Here is a 21,749-nt window from a genome sequence, read left to right as displayed (position 1 = left end):
TTCTATTCTATTCTATTCTATTCTATTCTATTCTATTCTATTCTATTCTATTCTATTCTATTCTATTCTACTCTATAAAAGGGGTATAAAAATATAAGTTAATTTTACAATGTATGTATAAAAATATATTAGCAAAATCTCTTATATTCAACAACAAAAAATATTTAGTGACTAATTAGTTAAGCAAATTGTACAAAATAGCAATTATAAAATAAAAATGATATCCGATTTATAGTCCCCACACTGCAGATATATTAGAATCTGCCCTTAAATTACAGCCAAACCCATTTACACAGGAACAGTTAAAAACCTATGTATCAAACATTAAAAACATAATCTAACATTACCCGCCATATATCTGACTCAAAAAAACCATTAAAACAACTAATTTCATTAATTTCAGACCAAACTTTTCATATACTTGTGTTATATTAAACTGAACTTCCAATATTCCACACTTTTTGGCACCAAGTACCTTTTTCCTCTGATAACGGAGCAGGCGGCTTGCTTGGTCTTGCAATGCATCCTCGGATAACCAAGGATAGAGATTATACACTGGACCTGTCCTTCCATTCATGAATCAACTGTATCAAGTTTTAAACTAAGCAATTGAATCAAGTTGACCCAGCTTCATATTTTAAATCTATAAATTAAAAACTAAAATAAATTAATGTTAATTACTTGTTACAAATTGAATCAAATGATTAAAGTTGGAGCTGCCTTTTCTTTTTAGAATGTGCAGGTTCACACATCGCAGCAAACCTGTGGGAAGTTTAATGAGGCTTTTTAAATTCCATCCTTTTGTTATAAAAATTCATTACTTGATTTATTAAAATAATTTCTTACAAATCGACTAACACTAGTGAAAGATTATATACGACATGCAACAAGTGTTTTCTATTCATGTGACATACAGTACACGATCTTTAAAATCCCATTGGTTAGATAGAAATGTTTGCCTCAGAGCTTATTTATGCATCTGCAATTACATAGGCTATATTTTAAACAATCAATTACATACAACAGACAGGCTGCAGTAATTTTTACATACAGCTATGTATAAAGTACAGTGTATAGTTATAGTCTTAAGCACAGCTATTTCAACAACAATTTGCAGCATGTTTACCATAGATATTGGTCTTCAAGTATTTCTTTTTTTCTTTTTAAGATACAACTTTGACTTTTTAGAATTCCAAAGCTGAATTGAAAACACTGATTCACAAAATCTTGAATAAATTAGTAGTGGCCTTAGTGCAAATCTAACATAGAAAAACACAACGCTTGACATTTATATGTTAATTACCATAGATGGCATGGAGACCTAAAGCCGACTTTAAATCTGAAGTTTAATTTTCATTTTCTATAATGTAAGTGCAGAGACACAGACGACAGAGGCTCCAGAACGAGAAGAAAGATTTTGTAATAAAAAAGTAGGGGAGATAAGAGCCTTTCTTATATATTTTTTTGCTTGCCAGAAACTGATTGGTGAAAATGTTTTTCTAAAACTAATCACATTTGCGGGCGCTGATTGGCAGGAAATTAACTTCAAAAATGCATCTCAAAGATCCAGACAAACCTATGTTTGAATTCAACCACCCACCTTTTCCTTTGAATAAATTAAACTTCCACGCTTGCAGCATTTTATTTATTCATAGTTTTTGCTTTTCTCTCTGACTTTGTAGTTTTGGATAGTCATAGTTAATTTGAACTTGTTCCCACAAAAGCCTTTTATTTTTGTTTCAATAGCTGTCTGCGTTCCAATTCAGATATTCAGGTTGAAAGGTCAACACCTTCTTTGTCAGAACCTCTACAGGCACATGTGCTCAGCATCAGCAAAAAAAGAAGAAAAATTTCAGCAATAAGTGACTTTACCTTGATCCTCTTGTATGATTTAAATGAAATGTTAGAGATTGAGATGTGAGAGAAATGTGCTCAGTCACCTGCTGCCATGGTCACAGTCATTACCCCTCACAGACTAAGGGAAAGCTAAAGAGAGCAGAGTCCTTGAGCTAAACTGAGGTCTATTACCAGCCTATAACAACAGTTCACCCTTATGTGGGCCATGTTGCACATACACTGTCATTAAGTAGCTTTGTTTCTATGAGGAATCACCACCTTGCAAAACCTTATTTTTAAACCTTACACGTAATGCTAATTCTTAACAGTAAAAAAAACAGTTGGACTGTGTTTTAGCTTTAACCCTAGGAAATTCCTGCAAATGAATCCTCGCTTTTGTTAGAATATGAAACTGTTCTCATCTCTTCACCATGAGGGGAGGCGATAACATAAGGGATCTAATTCAGTGTGAACGTTTTTGATTTAGGTTTTCAAACACATTGAGAGCTCAAAGCCATTTTCTGGAAGTAAATCTCCAGACCTGGTGGTTTTTATAACTATATTTATATTCTCTACCGAAACATCTTTTATTAGGATATGGCTTTGTTTTTTTGGTTAATAAGGTTACAGAAGTTTCAATCTGAAAAACTCACTCAAAGAGACGATTAGGAGAAATTTATTGATACAATAACTTTGTCTTTGGCGCTCAGACCTCGGCAGGAAACACAGCACTTAATTATGATTGATATGCATGAACAGGAGCAAAGAATAGGTCTGTTTTCCCCCCAGGCCTTAAACTGGTGGTGGAGTGGAGATAGATGAAGTTGGTCAGTTTGTAGACTGCTGGTTAGTGAAACAGTATGCTGAGCTTTATGGGGAGATCCAGTGGAATGCGTGAGCTGATTCTAGAGCTTCACTTAGGGACCTGGAAGATGGAAGTCCAGTTGGATAACACAGGTTGAGAGAACCTGTGCATTATGAGCAAGCAGGAGGGGAAAGTGGAGAGGAAAAACTCCCCGTTGGGAAGAAACCTCTGGCGGAACCAGGCTCAACATGGCGGTCTTCTGCCGGATGAGACAGGGAACGCAATAAGAGTCCGGGAGGAATGAACTCTGATGAAGCTTTAGCTACGATGGTGGAGGAGGGGCTGGAGGTGGGTTGAAACTGTGTCATCTGAATGAAGTCACAAAGCGCATCCGCCGCCTGCCTCCAGGGGCAGACAAGTGCGGATTGGAGGCCTTTTAAGATGAGCTTTGGATGCCGATTGGCTTTTGTGGAGGTGTGGTTCAAAGCTGATTGGCTGTGTCGCAGGTGGATATAATAGAGCAACTAGTTTTTTTCAGTTTAACTTTCGCCTAGGCTCCATTTCAAAAAGCTTAGGGTTACGTCTTCTAATTTGTCAAATGATATGTTTCACCTTTTTTTTTTTGTCTTACTATTATGTTTGTTTATTCTGACCCACTGACAGCAAAGTTTACAGTTGCACTGAAGTATATGGTTAAAAACCTCCTGGAGTATTTGATGTAAACATTGAGACTGTTATGAATGATTCAAATGTGTCTTTTGAGCTTTTTGTGTGAAATCTGTCCTGGATTTAACTCTAAACAAGCAAAAAGCAGAAAATAAAAACATGTTTGTTCAATATGGTTGCTTGAGTACTAAACTAAAATAAATGATTTCCTGATGTTCATTTTCAGGTAATCTTCCCTCTTCAAGCAGACACTAAACTTACCTACTGAAAATAAAAATAAAAATCTATGGTTTATCACTAATTTCACTTGATGTAAAAGCTAAATATTGCATACCACATTCCATTTACATGTTTTAATTTTTTACAATTTGACGTCTCCTCTACGGAGACTCTTTCTTTGTTTTCTAAATATGTTTCTAATTTATGTCTGTGTACAGTATTACATGTGTATTTTGAGCCTGTTTGCTCGATAAGATGATAATGGTGATAATGACAATAAAGACTCTTGATTCCTGATTGATATTTTCTTTGAAGATAAAAGGCTTCTCTAACCACAAAAGAAAAGAGATGTGGAAAATGCAGGGGATTGTTGACACATGAAAACATCAAAACAAACAACCATTACCAAGCAGAAATCCCTGGAGCTCCTTCAGTGTTTCTGCCAACCTTTGGGCAGATTCCTCTGATCTGCTTCCAGATTAAATCGGGTGAATGTCCAGTTCTTGATCATGTTACTGTTGACCCATATGTTCTTATCATTGACTGATACCTTTGAAAGCATTTTGGTCTTTTGTAACTGATCTGGAAAAATGGATTCAGCTAAAGGATGCAGATCAATCAATGTCGTACTTAGATAAGCATATTTTTTTCTTTGTTTATTATAATTTATGGCTGCTTGATGATTAAGAATTTAAACCCAGAGAAAAACTGCTGTTCTTCCAACAGATGTATTTTATTATGTCAAAATGAAACTGATATTGCAATTCTGATATTTCTTCTTCTTTGTCGATTTATGAATATAGAAAGTTTTATTTGGCAAAACTTTAATTTTTCCCACAAAGATTTAGGGAAGAAAAGTTTTAAACGTCTTCCTTTACTGTTTTTGACTCGTTTTTGCAATCAGACTTTTCCTCTGTAACACATTTGGATTAAGAGTTCATTTCAGGAATCTGTGAGCTTTAGACAGGTCAGTTAACAGATCCTGCATGTGAATAACTCCTTTTGAAGTTGAAATCTTATAAAATTGGGCAGGACATACAGACAAAAATCTATTTAACAGAAAACATTTTTTTAGGTTTAGAAAAAATTCATAAAAAACAGCTACATAAAATGAGAGAAAGCTTTTAATTTTTACATTTGAAGCCTGCAATTATAAGGAGGTATAGAGAACTCAGCTTTAATTACATAAACATGTTATTCTATGCCTCTAAAGACAAATGTAAAATGGTTTAAGACTCTGGTGAGTTGAAGAAAGAAAGCATCAAATGTCTCTTAAAATGTGAAAGGGTTTTCAGTTGAGAAAGCAGGACTGATTCAGATTTATTTTGTTTTGATATGCCAGGTGTTCATATGAAAAGAATATTTATCTGTTCACCTGCTTGTGTTCCTCACAGCTACACACGGCGCGTAGTTGGGAATGGAGTCAGGGCCCAGAGTACCAACCCTGAAGTCAAAGTGAAAGGAGAAGACCCTGTGATAAACCAGATCATTGACAAACTGAAACACATCAATCAGGTAAGATTATTTCATCCTTCATGGATGTTATAGAGAGCTGCATGGTTTGCTCTCATTTCCTTGAAATCCATATTTTCACGGTTCAGTTAGTCAAAGATGAGGTAACTATGTCCTCTGGAAATCTGCTAATTCCCTTTGCTGCTCTGTTAGTCTTTCAGAAATGCAGATGCCTCTTGTTTATAAGACTAAAGCCTTTCACTCTTAACCTTAAATTCTCATCTAAAATCATTTATTTGTACCCTCTGTCATATTTCCAGTAAGTAACAGCATAGTGAAAAAGAATCTGAAATGCAGAATCATTCCTAAGGTGATGAATGAAAAAGAAAATCAATCATTACACATTTAGAGCCCCATTTGGTCTGGTTTGTGTGCCTCCATATTTACAAAATTCTTTTTTCTGCTCTATGTCAAAATCAATGTGGCATTTTCTACCTGCCAGTCTGCCTTTATGTGCGTTTGTGCTGCCATAACACCTCTCAGTGCTGTTTATCTCTCCAGATGATGAGATTAGAGCAGTTTACGGGAGCACTTTTCTTTCCTCCTGCCTCAATAACAGCTGCTCTGGCTACATTCAGGCTGTCGAGCTGCAGCGGCAGTTTCAGATGTCTGCCGCTTTGGTTTCCCAAGTGGCGGACTGAAGGCCAGGTCATCTCTCTTGACCTCCTACTGGCACCTCCTCCTTCACTAATTCTCACCATCTGTGGGGTGTCAGAACACATAAATCTATATCATAACCATCTGAGAGGCTCTGTTGTGACTGGTTGACATTCACTCTGTGCCTTTTTGCTGTTTGCATTTTAAATGTGTTTCCTCATGTGTCCTTTGGCCCTGTGAATATTTAGTTGCAGCAGGAAAGATTGTTTTTTAATCTTAAATACTCAGGGATGGCTTGACTGATTTGGAAATGGTTTATGTGATTTACTTTAAATACCATGGAACAGATTATGATTATGAGCTCTACCCAGATTATATAATCACCTACAATCTGCTGAGGCCAAGTATTTCGGCCGGTGCCATTTCAAACCCAATGTTGTTCTTTATGCTCCAATGCTTCTGGTTTGGCTCTTCTTATTGCATAAGATTCTGTTTCCCATATCTTTATAAATATGTCTGTTATTATCTTCTAGATTTTTTCCACTGCTTTCTATTACATTTAAATGATATAATTTAAGCAAGAATGATAGAATTGTTTAAAAATCAACAGGACGGCATCGTTACATGTAAAAGAACATTTAAGTACAGCTTTCTCCACAGATATTGGTTTGCCTGCTGAAGATTAACTAAAGAAAGATTTAAAAGCGACTCAGTCATTTTTGCTGTAGCAAAATCTAAGATAAAAAAGAGAAATCTAACTTTTAAATTGAATATTTATTTGTTGAAGGAAGACATCTCTATATGTAGCAGAAAAAAATTAATAATTTCTCATTTTTAAGTTGATCACAGGGATTTTTATGTAACACCACAAATGTGGTGTGACTTAGAAGCTCCTTGGTCATTTTGTAATTTGAAGGGTAGGAGAACGTGCCATCCTACACTGCAAAATCAATCTAGAAATAAGTAAAAATGTTTTAAATTAGTATATTTACCCTTAATTTGAATAGGTAAATAAGATGATTTGCTAATGGCAATGTTTATTTTAGGAGTATTTTACTCCTAAAATAAGATAATTAGATAATATACACTTGAAATAAGACACAGCAATTATTTTGTCTTATTTTAAACGAAAATTGTCTTGTTCCATTGGCAAAGTGTTAATTTAAGCAAAATAATTTTTGTTTTGATTTCCATTTTTTGCAGTGTAAAAAGGTAAATGTGCTTTGCTTCTCATGAGTCTTGGAATTTATAAAGGAAAATAACCGAAGGTATGAGGTTTTTTTTCTTTTCTCTATCAAAACATGAAATAAAATGTGAAGGAAAAAAACTAGAATTTGGACAAACAGAGTTGGACTAAGACCTTTACCACCCACCTACTTACACACCCACAAAAGAGAGAGAATTAAGAGGTGGAACAATCATCCAACGCTTACTTTTGGAGACCTACAGCAATTTAATGTGTAAATAATAAATAAGTGAACACAAGTACATAAACAAAAAATGGATATTTGAAAGAGAATAACAAAAATTGCAAATGTATTTTCATTATCTATTTTTTTCTTTCACTCAACTTATTAAGTAGGTAGGTGAGAATTTGGGACATTTACTTGTTAAAAAAGATATAATTAAAATGGGTTCCACTAATATTAGACCACTTAGTTTGTAGAAATATGCTTGTATACAGTATAGAATAGTTCTTTGGGGTTAAATATACCTAACAGATCTCATTTAAGCAGATCTCCATTCTGACAAGATCATCACTTCTTTTTTTTAATACTTGGCCCATTTACAGAAAGATTGAGACTTTAAACGGAGAATAACGTGAGCTGCCGTTTTTAGAAGTCGTTAAACCAATAATGACCAAGAATAACAGAATGTCATGGCAGTGATGGAGCACTGTAATTTGACAGACTTAATGTCATTCGCCTTTTTTATGAATACACATGGATGCACACGGTTGAGCTATAATTGGGAAGCAGTGAGCCAAAACCAGAGACAAACGGCCTGTTGACCAGTCTTAAAATGGGATTTGATGCGCTTAATTTAACTTGGTGTTTTGGCCAGAGAGCTTGCAGAGGTCAGGATTTCTAAACCTCATGCAGTAAGCTGTTTGGAAAGGGTTGGAAAACCAAAAGGCTTTTTGGGGGATTTTGCTGCATATTAATGTGTTTTTTATGATACTATTTTTGCATGAACAGTGATTCATGAGTGGGATGTATGTCGTTAAGGTGCTATTGGACCAGCCTACATAATGTGATGTTTAGGACAAATTAGAATGGATGAGTAGATTACTTGATTACTTAGATTGTCCGACAACGTTTTTGTGCCAATTTTGGGAAAAAAAGGATTGATTTAAGTGTTTTATGATTTGATATTGGGCTATTCACACCGATTAATCAAATTTTTTTTTAAACCCAGCCCCTAATGTAATGCTTTTTTTTTAAAACCTCTTTCAAAGTCAACTATTGGCACACAAATTATAATCTATATCCTTTAATAATACAGACTATTAATTTGTTATTAAAGGTAGTTGTTTTCCAACCTAGAAGAAAATATACTTCTCTGTGTCTGGGTGTTGTCCTTTTCATTAGGTTGCCATATCCCTCCACTTCTGAAGGCTGAACATAGTCCGAGAAGTCTCCATGTCAGATGGCTCAGACTTTGCCTCAGTATTCATTTGGATAACTCAGATATTTCAAGCAGAATAACACTGTTTCTATGATTTTGATAAATGAATGACATTACTAATTGACTTTATATCATAGGTAAAAGTTTTAAAAGTTGATTATGCGTAAGATAGGTCCTTTAAAGAATATTTTATGTGGTAATCTCTCTTTTTTTTAATTTCTGTATCATACAAGAATAACATTTAATGTCTGAATATCCAGATATGTTAGAAAAACATAAAAACCTAAAACTAACTAACCTAAAACTAATGGGTTCTGCAGGCTGAACCCTGCTTCCCAGTCTTTTGCTCCCCGTCTCCCATGTTTCCTCTAACCTGCACAAACACACTACCACACAAATAGGATCTCGGAGAAGAGATCGTGAGCAGGGCTGGTCCTCCCCTGCTGGTTGTGTCCTATGCCCCGATTTGAATGAACACCCTAGCCAGCATCATTTAAAACATTTCCAAGACATGTGTAGGGCATCGGGGGTGGGCATGTTTGGGGCACTGGAAGTGGGTCAGCCTTTCTGGCTTGAACACCAAGGTAGAAATACCTTGGTGTTCACTTGGACAACAAACTAGACTGGAGACACAACTGTGAAGCCGTCTACTAGAAGGGACAGAGCGGATTTTACTACCTTAGGAAGCTTAGGTCCTGATTTCTTCTTCATACCTCTGCTGGGGTAACAGTATTAGCGATGGTGTTTAAAAAAAAAAAAAAACTCAACAAGCTATTTAAGAAAGGCCAGCTCTGTGCTAGGAACTCCTCTAGAACCTGTTGAGTTACTGAAAGACATTTAACTTCCCTTTGGGATTAATAAAGCAGAGTGGTGGGAAGATCCTGATTATGGAAAAAATAGAGAGAAATGTGAGGAAATTATAAATAGTGGTAATCAGATATTTCAATAAATCATAAGGAAATAACTCATCATTTAACAGTTGTTTAGCTTTACTTGTCAAACAAATCTCAGGTAATCTGGACCACCTGGTTTTCTAATACGTTTGCTCAGCAGATTTCTCGTCTGCTGCAGAGATGACTTGATCTTCTTAATTAATCACATTGAAGCCACGTCACTAATAAAAACCCCCCCACTATGTATAGTGTGAGGGCACTGCATTTGCACTGGGTATATTTGCTTTTAATGGGTGTTTTTAAAGTATTTCACGGCTGAAAAAATAGGTACAAATGAAACCACTGCGCTATTTTCTTTTTCAGAATATCTAGACAATTTTGTATTTATCTTTGGTTACTTAGACATGTTTGTAGTCTTACTCCAACTATAAATAACCCTAAGTTGGTCTCCAGTTACTCCTTTTGTTGTTGTTTTTTTCCATCTGAGGTTCCGTGTTGTGATTACGTACCAGCACAGCATGCTTTGTAGTCTAAATGCCACAAATTAACATCCCTTCTTCTACTTAGAAACCCGTAACAAAGGTGTTACAAGTACCGTATATCAGCTCCAGTGAGAAATACAAATATCTCCCTGGAATAGCAATACATAGTGGTAATTAGTCCCAGGAAATATTATAAGTGCAAATGTAAAATGTCAAACTGTTTTTGTTAATTAGAAGAAACATAAAAACCATGTTGTGTGTTCTGTTGTACTCATTAAATGGTACAATTGTGGTGTTTAAAGTACTTTAGATTCTATGAGAGACTGCCAATCAACCCATTGCCATTATTGTAAATAATATTTTTATATTCAGCTAAATCTTTAGTGTCATAGTAGTTATAAATAAAACGAATGTGTATATCTAAGAGGCACTTAACCAACAGTGAAGACTGATTTTGCAGCTTTTTTGTTTATCTTCTTTGCACAAGCTAAAGGTAACCAAGCTACAGTGCCCATCTTGAATGTTATAATGCAACAGAAGGCTCTCAGATGTGTGATTTTCTAGTTCAAGCCTACTTGTGTTGAAACAACATTTGCCCTCCTGCACAAGTGATTTTGCCAGATCTTCATTGCATGTGCCAGGAGTGCCTTCAGCACAAGCAGACAAAGAAGGGAAAATAGTGACCCATGCCTTCTCTAGTATGTAGTCACGATACAGACCTAACAGATCAAAGTTCAAAGAGCCCTTCTTTGCTTCAGGGAATTTCAACATTTTGTTTCGATTTCATTTCAACAAATTGAAGTCCCAAGCAAAAGAAAGACACACACATCTCCTGCTTCCTTAAGACTAATTTAATCTCCACTGCTGGGTTAAAATTGGTTTTCAAAGGGGATAGTTTTGGCTTGCTGTAGGTGTAAACCTCATATCAATTAATAATGTAAAGACCTGAAGAATAATTCATCACTGGGCATGTTTTCTTCATGTCGCTACTGCAAATGGAAAACATACACTATTAAAAGGCAGAAAAGGATGTGCTCTGATAAGATATGACTTTTTATCTACAAGCATCTCTTAAAAGGATGAAAGCATGAGATATTTCTTAAATGTCAGCGAGATCAGGGTAAAAACTAAACACCATGTGTTTCCAAGTTTGGGCAGTGCTTTTCATGAAACAATTTCCACACAGAGGTTCTAAGTGCCTGTTAAAGTTTTTCATCTTTCATCACAGTGCAACCACAAGCTTCCATGTATCTTGATCATGAATTAAAAATTCTCTGTTTTTTTTTACATTTATAGAAATACTCATCTGAAAAACGTGTTGTGCATTTCTACCCCCCACATCTCTTTTTTCTTTTTCTTTTTTTCCTTTTTCATTATTTCCAAAATGATAAAATTTAGTGAAACATATTATCTTTTGAAATCACAGAATTAGACCTTTGTGTTAAAAACTTTTCCGACCCATCAGATGCAATGCACTTCACTACAGCTTTTTACATTCCTTTTAACATCATAATGTATTTAAGTGAAGCTCTATTGTTGGTATTATTCAGTACTTCCTTCTCAAAACATTTTTCTTTGCTACATTGGTTTTGTTAAATGATAAAACTTTACCAAAGCTGCCACTTTTGAAATGCTGTAATGTGTTAAGATCAAATTATTATGTGAACAAAAACCTTCTTAATCTAAACCTCCGTAGAAGCAAATATACAATTTGGAGATTACTCTTTGCAAATTTAAAGTAATGATTACCATCGTTATAGTTTATTTTCATTTTATTTTCTTTCTCTGCAGGCATATTCTGGTTTAATGTTTATCTATTCTGCATTGACACTGACTCATGTCAGTGTTTAAACAAGATTGAACCTTTTTTATGTAATTTGATTATATACTTTTTATGTTGAACACAATATGTGTCTTGAGTTAACATGATTTACATTTCTTAAAATGATCACAATGTCTGTTTGAGCCTGACTAATGAGGTATGCTTCTCCGTTGCACTGGAGGGACATTTTGACCTTCTTGGTATATAAAATAAATAAATATTTAAAAATGCTGAAGTACAATGCTGTCTCAGTTAAACTATAGACTCTAAGAGCTGTTGCAAGAGACTTTAAAATCCATTCTCCAGTAGAGCATTTTCTATATCAGTTATATGCTCATTTTTTCTATCATTATTAGTAAACCAACTAGAATGACAGACAAATCTGCTCCTCTGATTTATAATGTCTCATGAAATCCTAACAATTGAAAAAACTCAATTTGGTATTTTATTTTTTAGATATTTTGGATCATTTTTCAGTCTTTGAAATTGTCTCAAAAGAATTTTTAAATCTTTTACTGTTAGAATCTTCAGTTCAAGCATTAAGAGATGCTTTTTTTTCTTGTTATTTTTTCTTAGAAAAAAGGGTATTTGTTACAAGATATACAACTTTATCTTTCCAGGTGTTACCATATTTACAATATTTAGTAGTCATTTTAAAATATGTTCTTTGATCATTAATTGCTCTGATAATTACAGACACGCTGGATTAAAAAAAGTATTTTATTACAAAGAATGAACTTTCTCATTACTATATTACATCACCAGCTCCTATCAATTTAGTAACTTACAAAATATCTATAAACCTAAATACTCCTCTTAGAGCTGCCAAGAAAAAGATTTTGTAGTGTCTAATTATAATAATAATAATAGGGAAACCTGGAAAGTTATTACTTGCAGGCAATAAAAGCAATTCAAAAATATCCTCAACTTGCAAAGATGGAATTTGTTCTTTCATTGAATTTCTTGAAGTGGTGTCAAAGTTTATTGATTTTTTTTATTCAATCTTGGAGATTATTAAGCTTATAAAGTATCTGGACCAAACCTGCACTTTTTACTGTCCAAAAACAATGTTACTCTACAGTACACAGTCACTCGTCGAGCACTAGGACCAAGCAGAAAAAACGCTGCTCAATCTGAAGCCCGCTTCCTTGAGTTTAGACCGCGCACAAGCTCCAATTGGCCATCATTGGCCCTTTTATATATCTAAACTCATAATGATTTAAATACTATGTGTTTTTTATCTACATGGATAGTTGCACCACAAATTGTCCATTTGTTCATGTCATGCATCCATATATTTTTTCAGGAGAGGGATAGTGGAGATGCAAGAGACAAGGTGAAAACATACAGGGGAGAAAGTTTAATAAATCAAAATTTTGTCCCTGGTATCATGGCTTAGTGGATGAAGGCAAGCAGAAAGTAAATGGCTGCAAAAGACTGAAAAATGGAAAAGCTTTCTTTAAGCATCAGTTTTCTTTCTTGAGGTGACAAAACAAAAAGTTTATTTTTTTTTGCCTCCAAGTATTCATACTCCATGAGAAGCAGGTGGAGAGCTGAGAGTAGAGGTGCAGACAGAAAAAAAGAGCTCAGTATGTACTCTGCAACTGTTTGGAAAGACTGCAAGCACCAGGGTGCTATGCCCCACTGGGGTTATTTATAGAGGAAAAGGCAGCAGGATTGACATGTTCGACTGCTTAAACCACCAAAGTTGAACTGAGCGACTATACTTTTAAGTTAGCAGAAGTCCTCCTAAACATGCCTATTTAAATCCTGTCCAATCACACTAGTAGTCAGGTATTCACAAGAAAAAAAGTTCTGCTCAGATGTGTGAAGAACAAGCAACTAGACCTCAAAGACGGAGCTCAGAGAACAAATTCACATTCGCTAGGGGAGTGAAAACAAATGTCTCGGTTCTTGTGGAGTAGCAGCTTTAGACAACCACAGCTTCGATGGAATTGTTTAGATCAAGATATATTCTTCATTTAAATAGCTTAACCAAAGTCTAGGCCTAAGTAATGCTGACAATCTGGGACAAAGGTTAAAAATCTAATCCTCAAAAGGCCCTTTTCATTATCCAATCCAATTGAGCTTTTGCAAAGAGGAACATTTAATTTTCCTAATATGCAGACAAACACTTACATATAAAGTATGAAGATAAGAATTCTGAATACATAACATGCTAAACTTTTCCGATTGTTTTAGGACTGATGACACTATATCAATCAGCAGCAATGTTTTATTAAATGCTTCCCTGCTGATGGAGGGAAAAGTATTTAAAGCGAAATAGTAAAAACATAATTGACTGAAAATGTCTTAGAGGACACACACTAAATAATCCAAATCATTACTTGTCTTAGTTAAATGTGAGTTGAGCTGCTGTGCAGTCCTAAATCGTTTTGTTAATTGGCATTCGAATATAATGAAAAAGATAATTCACTGAAATTACAATGATGTATTTTTATGTGATAGAATTTAAACTTGGTTTTTAATGTTTTTTTTAAGATAATCAATACATTTTGACACGTATTGTCCGATTCACTCTAACATTTAATGAACTTTGTCATGCCTCTTGTGGTAGTATTGGGATTTGTGCTTTTGTTTATCATGTGTTAGAGTTGAGGTTCTTCATTACTTCATTACAGAGCCGTAGTTGCTATAAATGGCATCAGTGTAATAAATAACTCTGTGGTTTGTACTAACTTGCATTTCTTTGATTTTCAATCTCAAATCACATATGACAAAATGATTATCTTTTAATTTCAGTCGTGAGAGCTTACTTAGTTTGTGTGCCATCTATTATTCCATTTTAATAAAAACAATAAATAAAATCATTAAGGGGCTCTAGAAAAGAAGCCCTGACATTTCATCTGTATGACAATGAAACAGTGGAACTATAGAGTGAGCCATTACTTAAAAGAGCTTATCGTTTATATGCGGTTCCACATTCAAGTTTGCAAAAAGGATGAAAAATATTCCGTTTTTAATATCAATATAAGATAGTTGGCAAATAATGCTATGCTTATGAGTTGCAGCCCTTTTGTGTGACACATCAGGCACAAGTCAAGAGGCAGCTTGTGTGTTCACAGTTCTTGAGTCTAGTTTGCATGATCATCTCACTGGGAATTGATTTGCAAATAGCTCTGACTGGCATCTTGTTTTAACCGCTGAAGTGCAGAGGAAGTGTGATCCTGCATGTCTGACCTGGATTTCTTTTTTCGGCTTCTGCACCAAACTTCTCCTCTGCTCTTTTAGAAGGTGTTGATCATGTGTTAAAGAACATGCTTTATTGTTTTACACCAGAGAGAGTCTTTTACAGCTATATTAATCTAATTCTCAAACAGCCTTGATACTTAAAACACTTGAGAAATGCCATTATTGAATACTATAATACTGAATTTTGAGCATTTATTTGTGGTGGATTTTTAAGAAATCCATACAGAAATGCGGGCTAAAACTCAAGGGGTGACTTTACTTAAAAAGATGCTTTTTTCAACATTATGTATGAGGATTCAAATGGTGTCTCTATGCTAATGTTGATATTTAAGAATTTTAATCTGCCCATTGGTAATCCTCTTTATGAATTCTATTCATTTACCCCTGACCTTGACAAGGTATACACCCTGCCCCCAGTTTTCTCCTGGACCAAATGGAAATGCATCATTACTATTCCTCAGCCGAGGCTGAGGGAAAAACACAAAACAGCAAAGCAGTTATTGACAAATCCATCATGCAATCTGAGTGAACAAACTGTGGATTTCATCAACTTGCTCATCAGCAGCTCTTTTGAATGAATTATTTGTTGGCTCCTCTCCTTTTTTGCCTGTCCTCCCCTCTTGATGTGGTAAAACCCATCAAGAATCTATAAGTAGGCCCTGTCCCTGTGTCTCTCAATCAAAATCAGGGGCAAGCAGCCCCTCACCTAGTCTGCCGGCTGAATTATTTACCACTCATTGATGTGGTGGTTGACCAGCAGTTTTGCTTGTGAATTATTCATATCCCCTCTCCTCTTAGTCCAGAGGATTAACACTTAGAATGCATTCAGTTTATGTGTTTTGCTCCTAAATTTGCATACTAAAAAACAGCAGTTGAATGCTACGAAAAACCTAGCCAGGGAGCAAAGACAATCCTATTAATAAGCATGATACACCTCTTTAAACGCGTTGTGTTATAAGCGGCGAAATGTGACGTCCAAATACAGTTTGTTTGATTAATTCCCACAGAGCAGAATGTCAGGACTCTGAGAGCGATTCTTACGGGAAACAAATCCCTAAACATGTGGCACTAAGACAGCATTAAGGTCCCATGGGACACTGCATCGAAAACAGCAATGTGCTGCATAATGATTGGTTTGTTTGTCTAACCCATGCTCATTGTGACATTCATTACACCGTGAGATAAGGGCAGTGAATAAAAACATTCAGAGACAAATCCAGCTAAGCTGCACACCTATAGATAACTTTATCTAAAGTGCTTGCATGTGCTTACAGTCTGAACTGCTGCTTCTGCAGCAGCAGCATAATCCTCTGTGTTTAATTGAAGCATTCCAACTCCATCCTTTCAGCTAAATGGAAATACTGTTATTTTGCCTGTTTAGGGGAATGTGGCGCAGATACATGAAATGGGAAAAATATAATTGCAACAGGTTGCATTGGAGGTTCATTAATAAATAAGTTATGAAATATTTCTTTAAAAAGTTTTTAAATATGTTAAATAAATAAAAAAAATACTATATTAAAAGTGGTGCTGCATAACTCACAATCTTCTACTCTTACGAAAATTGTTGCTTTACTCTTTGGGGGGTTCAACCATGTCTTAAATATCCGGTTTTCTTGGTTTAAAAAGACTTTCTTATCAATACCTGAATAATATCTCAATGGATATTTTTTTTTTGTTACTAAAATGACGTGATTAACAGTTGACCAGATGTGCACAACTGTCCTTTCTCAGCACAGGGGTTGATGCAATTTTTTTTCTAATCTACTTAGAGTTTTAGAAACAGCCTTAACTCTGGGTTCCTCTCATGAAAGTGAATGAACCTTCTGTCTACCTTCTTTCTTAACCCATTGACTTACCACTCTGGGAATGCCCCCCCATCTCTCTTCTTCTCCTGCACTGCCTCGGCTAAGAGAAATTTAGCTTCAGGCATTACTGTGGCTGAATTCAGCCGCTTGAATTGATACAGCTCAAAACTACCATGACCTTCTGACATGTCTTTTGCTTCAGGCGACTGTGGAAGAAGCAGACTTCTATAAAAAAAAAAAAAACTCTTTGCAGCAAAGGTGCCTTGTTCCCTTTTTCTTTTTGTACAAATATGAGCAAAGTTACCCTCAATTATCATTTTTCCAACTGATTCTTCTTTTCTATAATTTTCTCTTTAAAGGTTGTCTTTTGGGTTTCCCTGTATGATACTGAACTTCTTTACCTTAGTGCTCATTGTTAGAATATACATGAGGTTGTTTGGTTATTAAAACATGAAGCTAGATTAAATCAAATTGATGACTAAAAAGACTAATGGTTTTGGAGATGGAGGAGAGTTAAAAAGAGGAGGCATTGCATTTATTCAGAAGCTGTTTGGTGAAGTACAGCAAGCTGTAATTTTTCTCAGTAAATGTAGTTTTATGGGGACTATTAAAACATTTTTTTCCTCAGATGTCTAAGTAATAGTCCAAGTATATAAAAAAGTGAGTATATGAATAAATCAAGAGCAAATATTGTAAATAATGAAATTATGTAGAATAATCCTTGATTACTTAGGGAACAAGTACTGGATTTATTGAAATGCTTAGTGGAACATTCAGTTTTGCTTTTATTCACTTTACTTACGCAGTGCCAATTCAATATAAATATTTCCTAAAGCCTAAAATGGCAATGCAGTCCGATCATAAAGACAGATTGAAAGTCAATTTCTTGCATTCAAATTGATCCTAGTTACCTCACAATGGAGTCAAGTTCAGTTTATTATCCCAAATGGAATTGAAGTTTTCTATCCGATTTTATCGAGTCCTCATGAGAAATATAAAGGAGAACAAAACACATTTTATCTACTAACAACAACTGGGGCTTTAAAAAGATCGACAAAAGACAATGTGTCTCAAAAGCAGAAACTGAGACACATTGATCAGACAGTACTTTATTAGTAAAACTGAAATAACTGATGGATATAATAATATTTTTTTTTTTACAAATGTAGGATTGAATATACCGTAGCTTAAAATGAGCTGTTAATTGTTTCTCATTTGATACATTATTATGTTTGGAATAAATTAGCTGATATTAAGTTGCACATACAGAGGAAAGTATTGCTTCATAATTTGCTCTTGATTTGAGGGATTTTCTTGGTTTTGTTTGTGTTTAAGCTGCTTGTGTTTTCCATACTTATTCCTTCTTATTCCATCTTTCATTCAGCTTTATTATACATAACTTCCATTGTGGACCTATTTATTTTTTAAATATCTTTGCATGCATGGCCTGACATTTGGTCTAAATGTCACATCGTTTGCCACATTAGTAATTAATTAACTGAAGAAAACATTACAGTTATTTGGCCATGTATTGTTTTTATTCACACTTATTTTTACCTTTCGCCTTTATTTTTTAATTTACTAATGTACAGCACAGTCAGTTTAGTAAAATTAAGATGCCCCATTGCAAAGCAGTTTTATTTGACATAGTGTTTATCTTATATACATTAGGATTTACATGAGGAGTAGGAATATTGAGCTCTTTGGAGACAAAAATGAGCAAAAATTGAATTGCCAACACTTCTAAATTCTGTTCTCTCTGACTTTCTGGTTTCTTCCGGCTGATGCACTTTGTGTGGATAAATATACTATAAATGTAGGTTCTATCAAGAGGAAAATGGATAATGACGTGTGCGTACCCAAGGAGCCAGCACATCACCTGACCTTTTTTTGTGCTCTGATATGATCATTGTAAGATCTGTCCCCCAATCTCATGTTTAAAGAGTCTTGGACTGGTTCAAAGAGAATACTAAAGAGCCTAAAAAGCTAGTCAGAAGTAGGTTCCTACCTCTTAGATCTCTAAGGACGAGTCATTTTGACAGATGAATCCATAGTCGTTTTTAAAAGATAGATCAATACATACTTTCAGTTTCCTCTGATCATTTGATCGTTTTTGCAACCCGATGTGATTGTTGTCTATAGAACAGAATGCATCTCCAGGATGAATATAATGATTATACTCCTATATTTACAGCATAGCAGTCACACTGTTACATTTTAGCAAATGCACTGCAGATTATGAGGTTGCAAATTGGATCTGGCACCAGAGTGAAAATGTGAAGCATTAGACTCGAGCATGATGACAACGTTGTGTATTTTCTTGGCACACCGAATTTGAGAGGAGCATTTAGGTTTTGTGCTTTGAATGACTCAAGCGATTAAACCAAGCACATTCATCCAGAAGTAAATGAGTGAATTTGGAATAGTAGTGTTGTTAAATTTTTGCTTTCTCCCTTTTTTTTTTTTATCTGCAATGACGGATGCCAATATTTGCGCTAATAAAACTGTTGAACTGTGTTGCTCTCTACTGTGAACAAGCAAGAAAGCAAGACAACAGCCTGTATCATCAAATGGTACTTCAAGAAAGAAAACACTCAACAGACCTGTTGTTTACTTTAAGGCACACATATAATGTTTGTATGTGTGTTTGTTTATTTGTGGTTAATATTCATTATTTTAGCTACCTGTGAGGAGAAACAGCCTCTGACATGGGTGGTGCATGATTTAATGCTCCAGTAGCATTTTCCAGATGGCAGAAGGGAGACTAAAAATTGTGTGTGTGTGTGTTTATGGCTTGATGACTGGTTTCCTTAATTATGCTCCAGGCTTTCCCTCTGCAGTGGCAATGAAGATATCACACAGCCACAGTAGGTCCAAGCCAGTAAATTTTGGATAGGGACAGTTTCCAGTTCTGCACAGTCCTGTACAGACCAGTACAGTATTAAGTAGTAATTCATTTTCACTGATGGTTCAGCATCCACTTTTATGCTGAAGTGATAATAGTGAAGCAAAGCCTCAATTTTTATACCAAAGCTTTTTAGACAATCCAGAAAATGCACTTGCTGTGTTTTCAGAGAGACATTGATGGAAGTAGCTGTTGTAAGAAGGTATGTGATGTAAATGGAATAACATTTCAGATGCATTGTGCATTGTGGAGTTTTCCAAGGGAGTTTGTTTAATATATTTTCACAGCAATTAGGCCCAGTTAAATGACCAGTATTAATAAAGCATTTATGAGATTTTTGACTTTGAAGTCTGCAAAGTTAATGGCTTTCTCACTCCACTGAAGCAAGGTCTTATCCACTCTTACCTTGATATTTTAGATGCTTTATGCATATGTCTGTTGATCTAAAAGAGAACGGCGGGATATGCACACTGACTGTTTTGTGTATAGCATTCAGGACCTCAGCTGTGGTTGATTCTTGCAGTGTCTTTCACAGGAATGCGCCATAAATCTGTAACAACTGATGTAAGTATGCCTCAGAGAATATGGTTGTAATAAAACACTTTTTATTTCATGCCGGGTGAGCATTCAAGATTTTATTCCTCACGGTTTAGCAGCAGAATTGGAACGGTTTGTTTGTAATTAACTGCAGAACAAATAATATTTTCTCTGCTTCTGAGAAATTAAAGCTAATTAGAAGCAAATGATTTTGAATGAAAATACTACTGAGACAAGAGTTTAGAAATGTTATTCTACCCCTGATTATTTTATTCACATTTTCTAATAACTAATCAACAAACATTAGTAGTATTTTAAATGATTGGGTTGTGCATAATTAGAAAGCAAGCAAAATTATGTTGCGCTCTTTTGCAAATTATTTTACTATTAAAACCTGGAAATAATGAAATGCATTTTGAAAACACCTCCCTTTAGTCTGACATCCCCTATAAAACCTAGTCTGCCGATCACCTTTAGAAATCCTTTAATAAGTAAATTGGCTGAACCTTCGTTTAATTTACTTTAGAGCAGACACAACTGCGTGTGATAATCTCAACGTTTAATCAGATATTGTTTATTGACAACCTGCTGTGGAGGTCAATTTGATGTTTCTGATGTCTGTCTCCGTGGCTGTGAGGTCCACTGTGGGGATCAGTTCTGGGAAACTGCAAAGTTCAGACCTTTGGCTAAGACCTCCTTTTCAGGCTGGGTGAGGGTCCTGTCAGAAACATTCTTAACCCACTTATCTGTGAAGTTTTGCTGAGTAGGGTTGGTGTTCCCGCTAGCGGATGTGAGTTCCTCTGAGGTGGTCTGTCTGGACTGGAGGAATTAACGTTTTTGACATTCACTGTCTTTGTTATGCTGGGTCTGCGGGAGTGGCGGCCTAGTGGTTAGGGCATGGGGCTTTGAATCCTGAGGTTGTGAGTTCCCCGGGTGCCGCACAATGGCAGCCCACTGCTCCCCAAGGGGATGGATTAAATGTGATAATTAATTTCGTTGCTCTGTACTTGTGACAGTGGAATGACAATAAAGTTGAATTCTATTCTACTTAGAGACGGAGCAGAATGACATCCCTGGGAAGTGCTGCAGAGAGGCGCTCTCCTGTCTGATCATGTTTCCCTTTCAGAGCGCCAATGGTGGAATGTATTTATCTGATGCGTTCCTTCAGCAGCTGGTGCTGTGCTTTCAGAAGGATCGTCCCAGCTCTTTGACCTTTCACTGTGAAGCAAAGGTGTGAACTCTTCGCCATGACATTGTGGCATCTGCATCTTAGTTTGAAATGCAGGTGGTTTCTGTAGACCTGGAAATTCTCTCATACTCCTGCACCAGATAAAGGATGTCTATCAGATTAGTAACATACAGTACCTGTTAATATTCTCAGCCATCCAGGTCATAGTCAAGCTTGAAAAATTTAAGTTTAGGTAACTGGACATTAAGTTTTCAAGAAGACGTGACACGTATTAGCTTAATTCAAGATAAATGAAATGATTTAACAGGTCGGCAGCACTTGGTATGTATCACTGCCCTGTGCAGACTGCCCTCTTCAAAACCTACCTATGCAGCTTGAGAGATTTGTATCTATCGCTTAATGAGTCATATGACCCAGAGGTCCACTTTATAGGAGTCTGAGCCCCCTTAAACATGAGAGCTAATTAAGGTAACAGTTGATAGACAATACAACAGATAAGAACCTAATTTGACATAATTTTGGTTCTTGTATTAGTTTGTGCATCCTTAGTTTGAATTGTTCACTTGAATTGTATTTTATTGTAGCCAAACCAAACAGCAGGAATGAAAAAAAGAAATAAATAAAAACAACCTGTAAT

The 21,749-nt window shown here is 35.5% G+C and overlaps 1 protein-coding gene across 1 annotated transcript in view; it reads left to right on the top strand.

The window, feature by feature from the left end:
- The window catches only part of gpc5 (glypican 5), a 160,717-nt gene that overhangs the window by 71,522 nt on the left and 67,446 nt on the right, over positions 1 to 21,749 (top strand). The window contains exon 7 of the mRNA XM_015384084.1: positions 4,921 to 5,041. Coding sequence (XP_015239570.1) covers positions 4,921 to 5,041 — 121 coding nt within the window. The remainder of the gene's footprint in view (positions 1 to 4,920; positions 5,042 to 21,749) is intronic.

The sequence above is a fragment of the Cyprinodon variegatus genome, unplaced genomic scaffold, assembly GCF_000732505.1.
Source record: "Cyprinodon variegatus isolate N-32 unplaced genomic scaffold, C_variegatus-1.0 Scaffold15, whole genome shotgun sequence".
NCBI classification, from domain to species: Eukaryota; Metazoa; Chordata; class Actinopteri; order Cyprinodontiformes; family Cyprinodontidae; genus Cyprinodon; species Cyprinodon variegatus.
The sequence above is the reverse complement of the archived record's forward strand: the minus strand, read 5'-3'. Positions and strand labels throughout refer to the sequence as shown.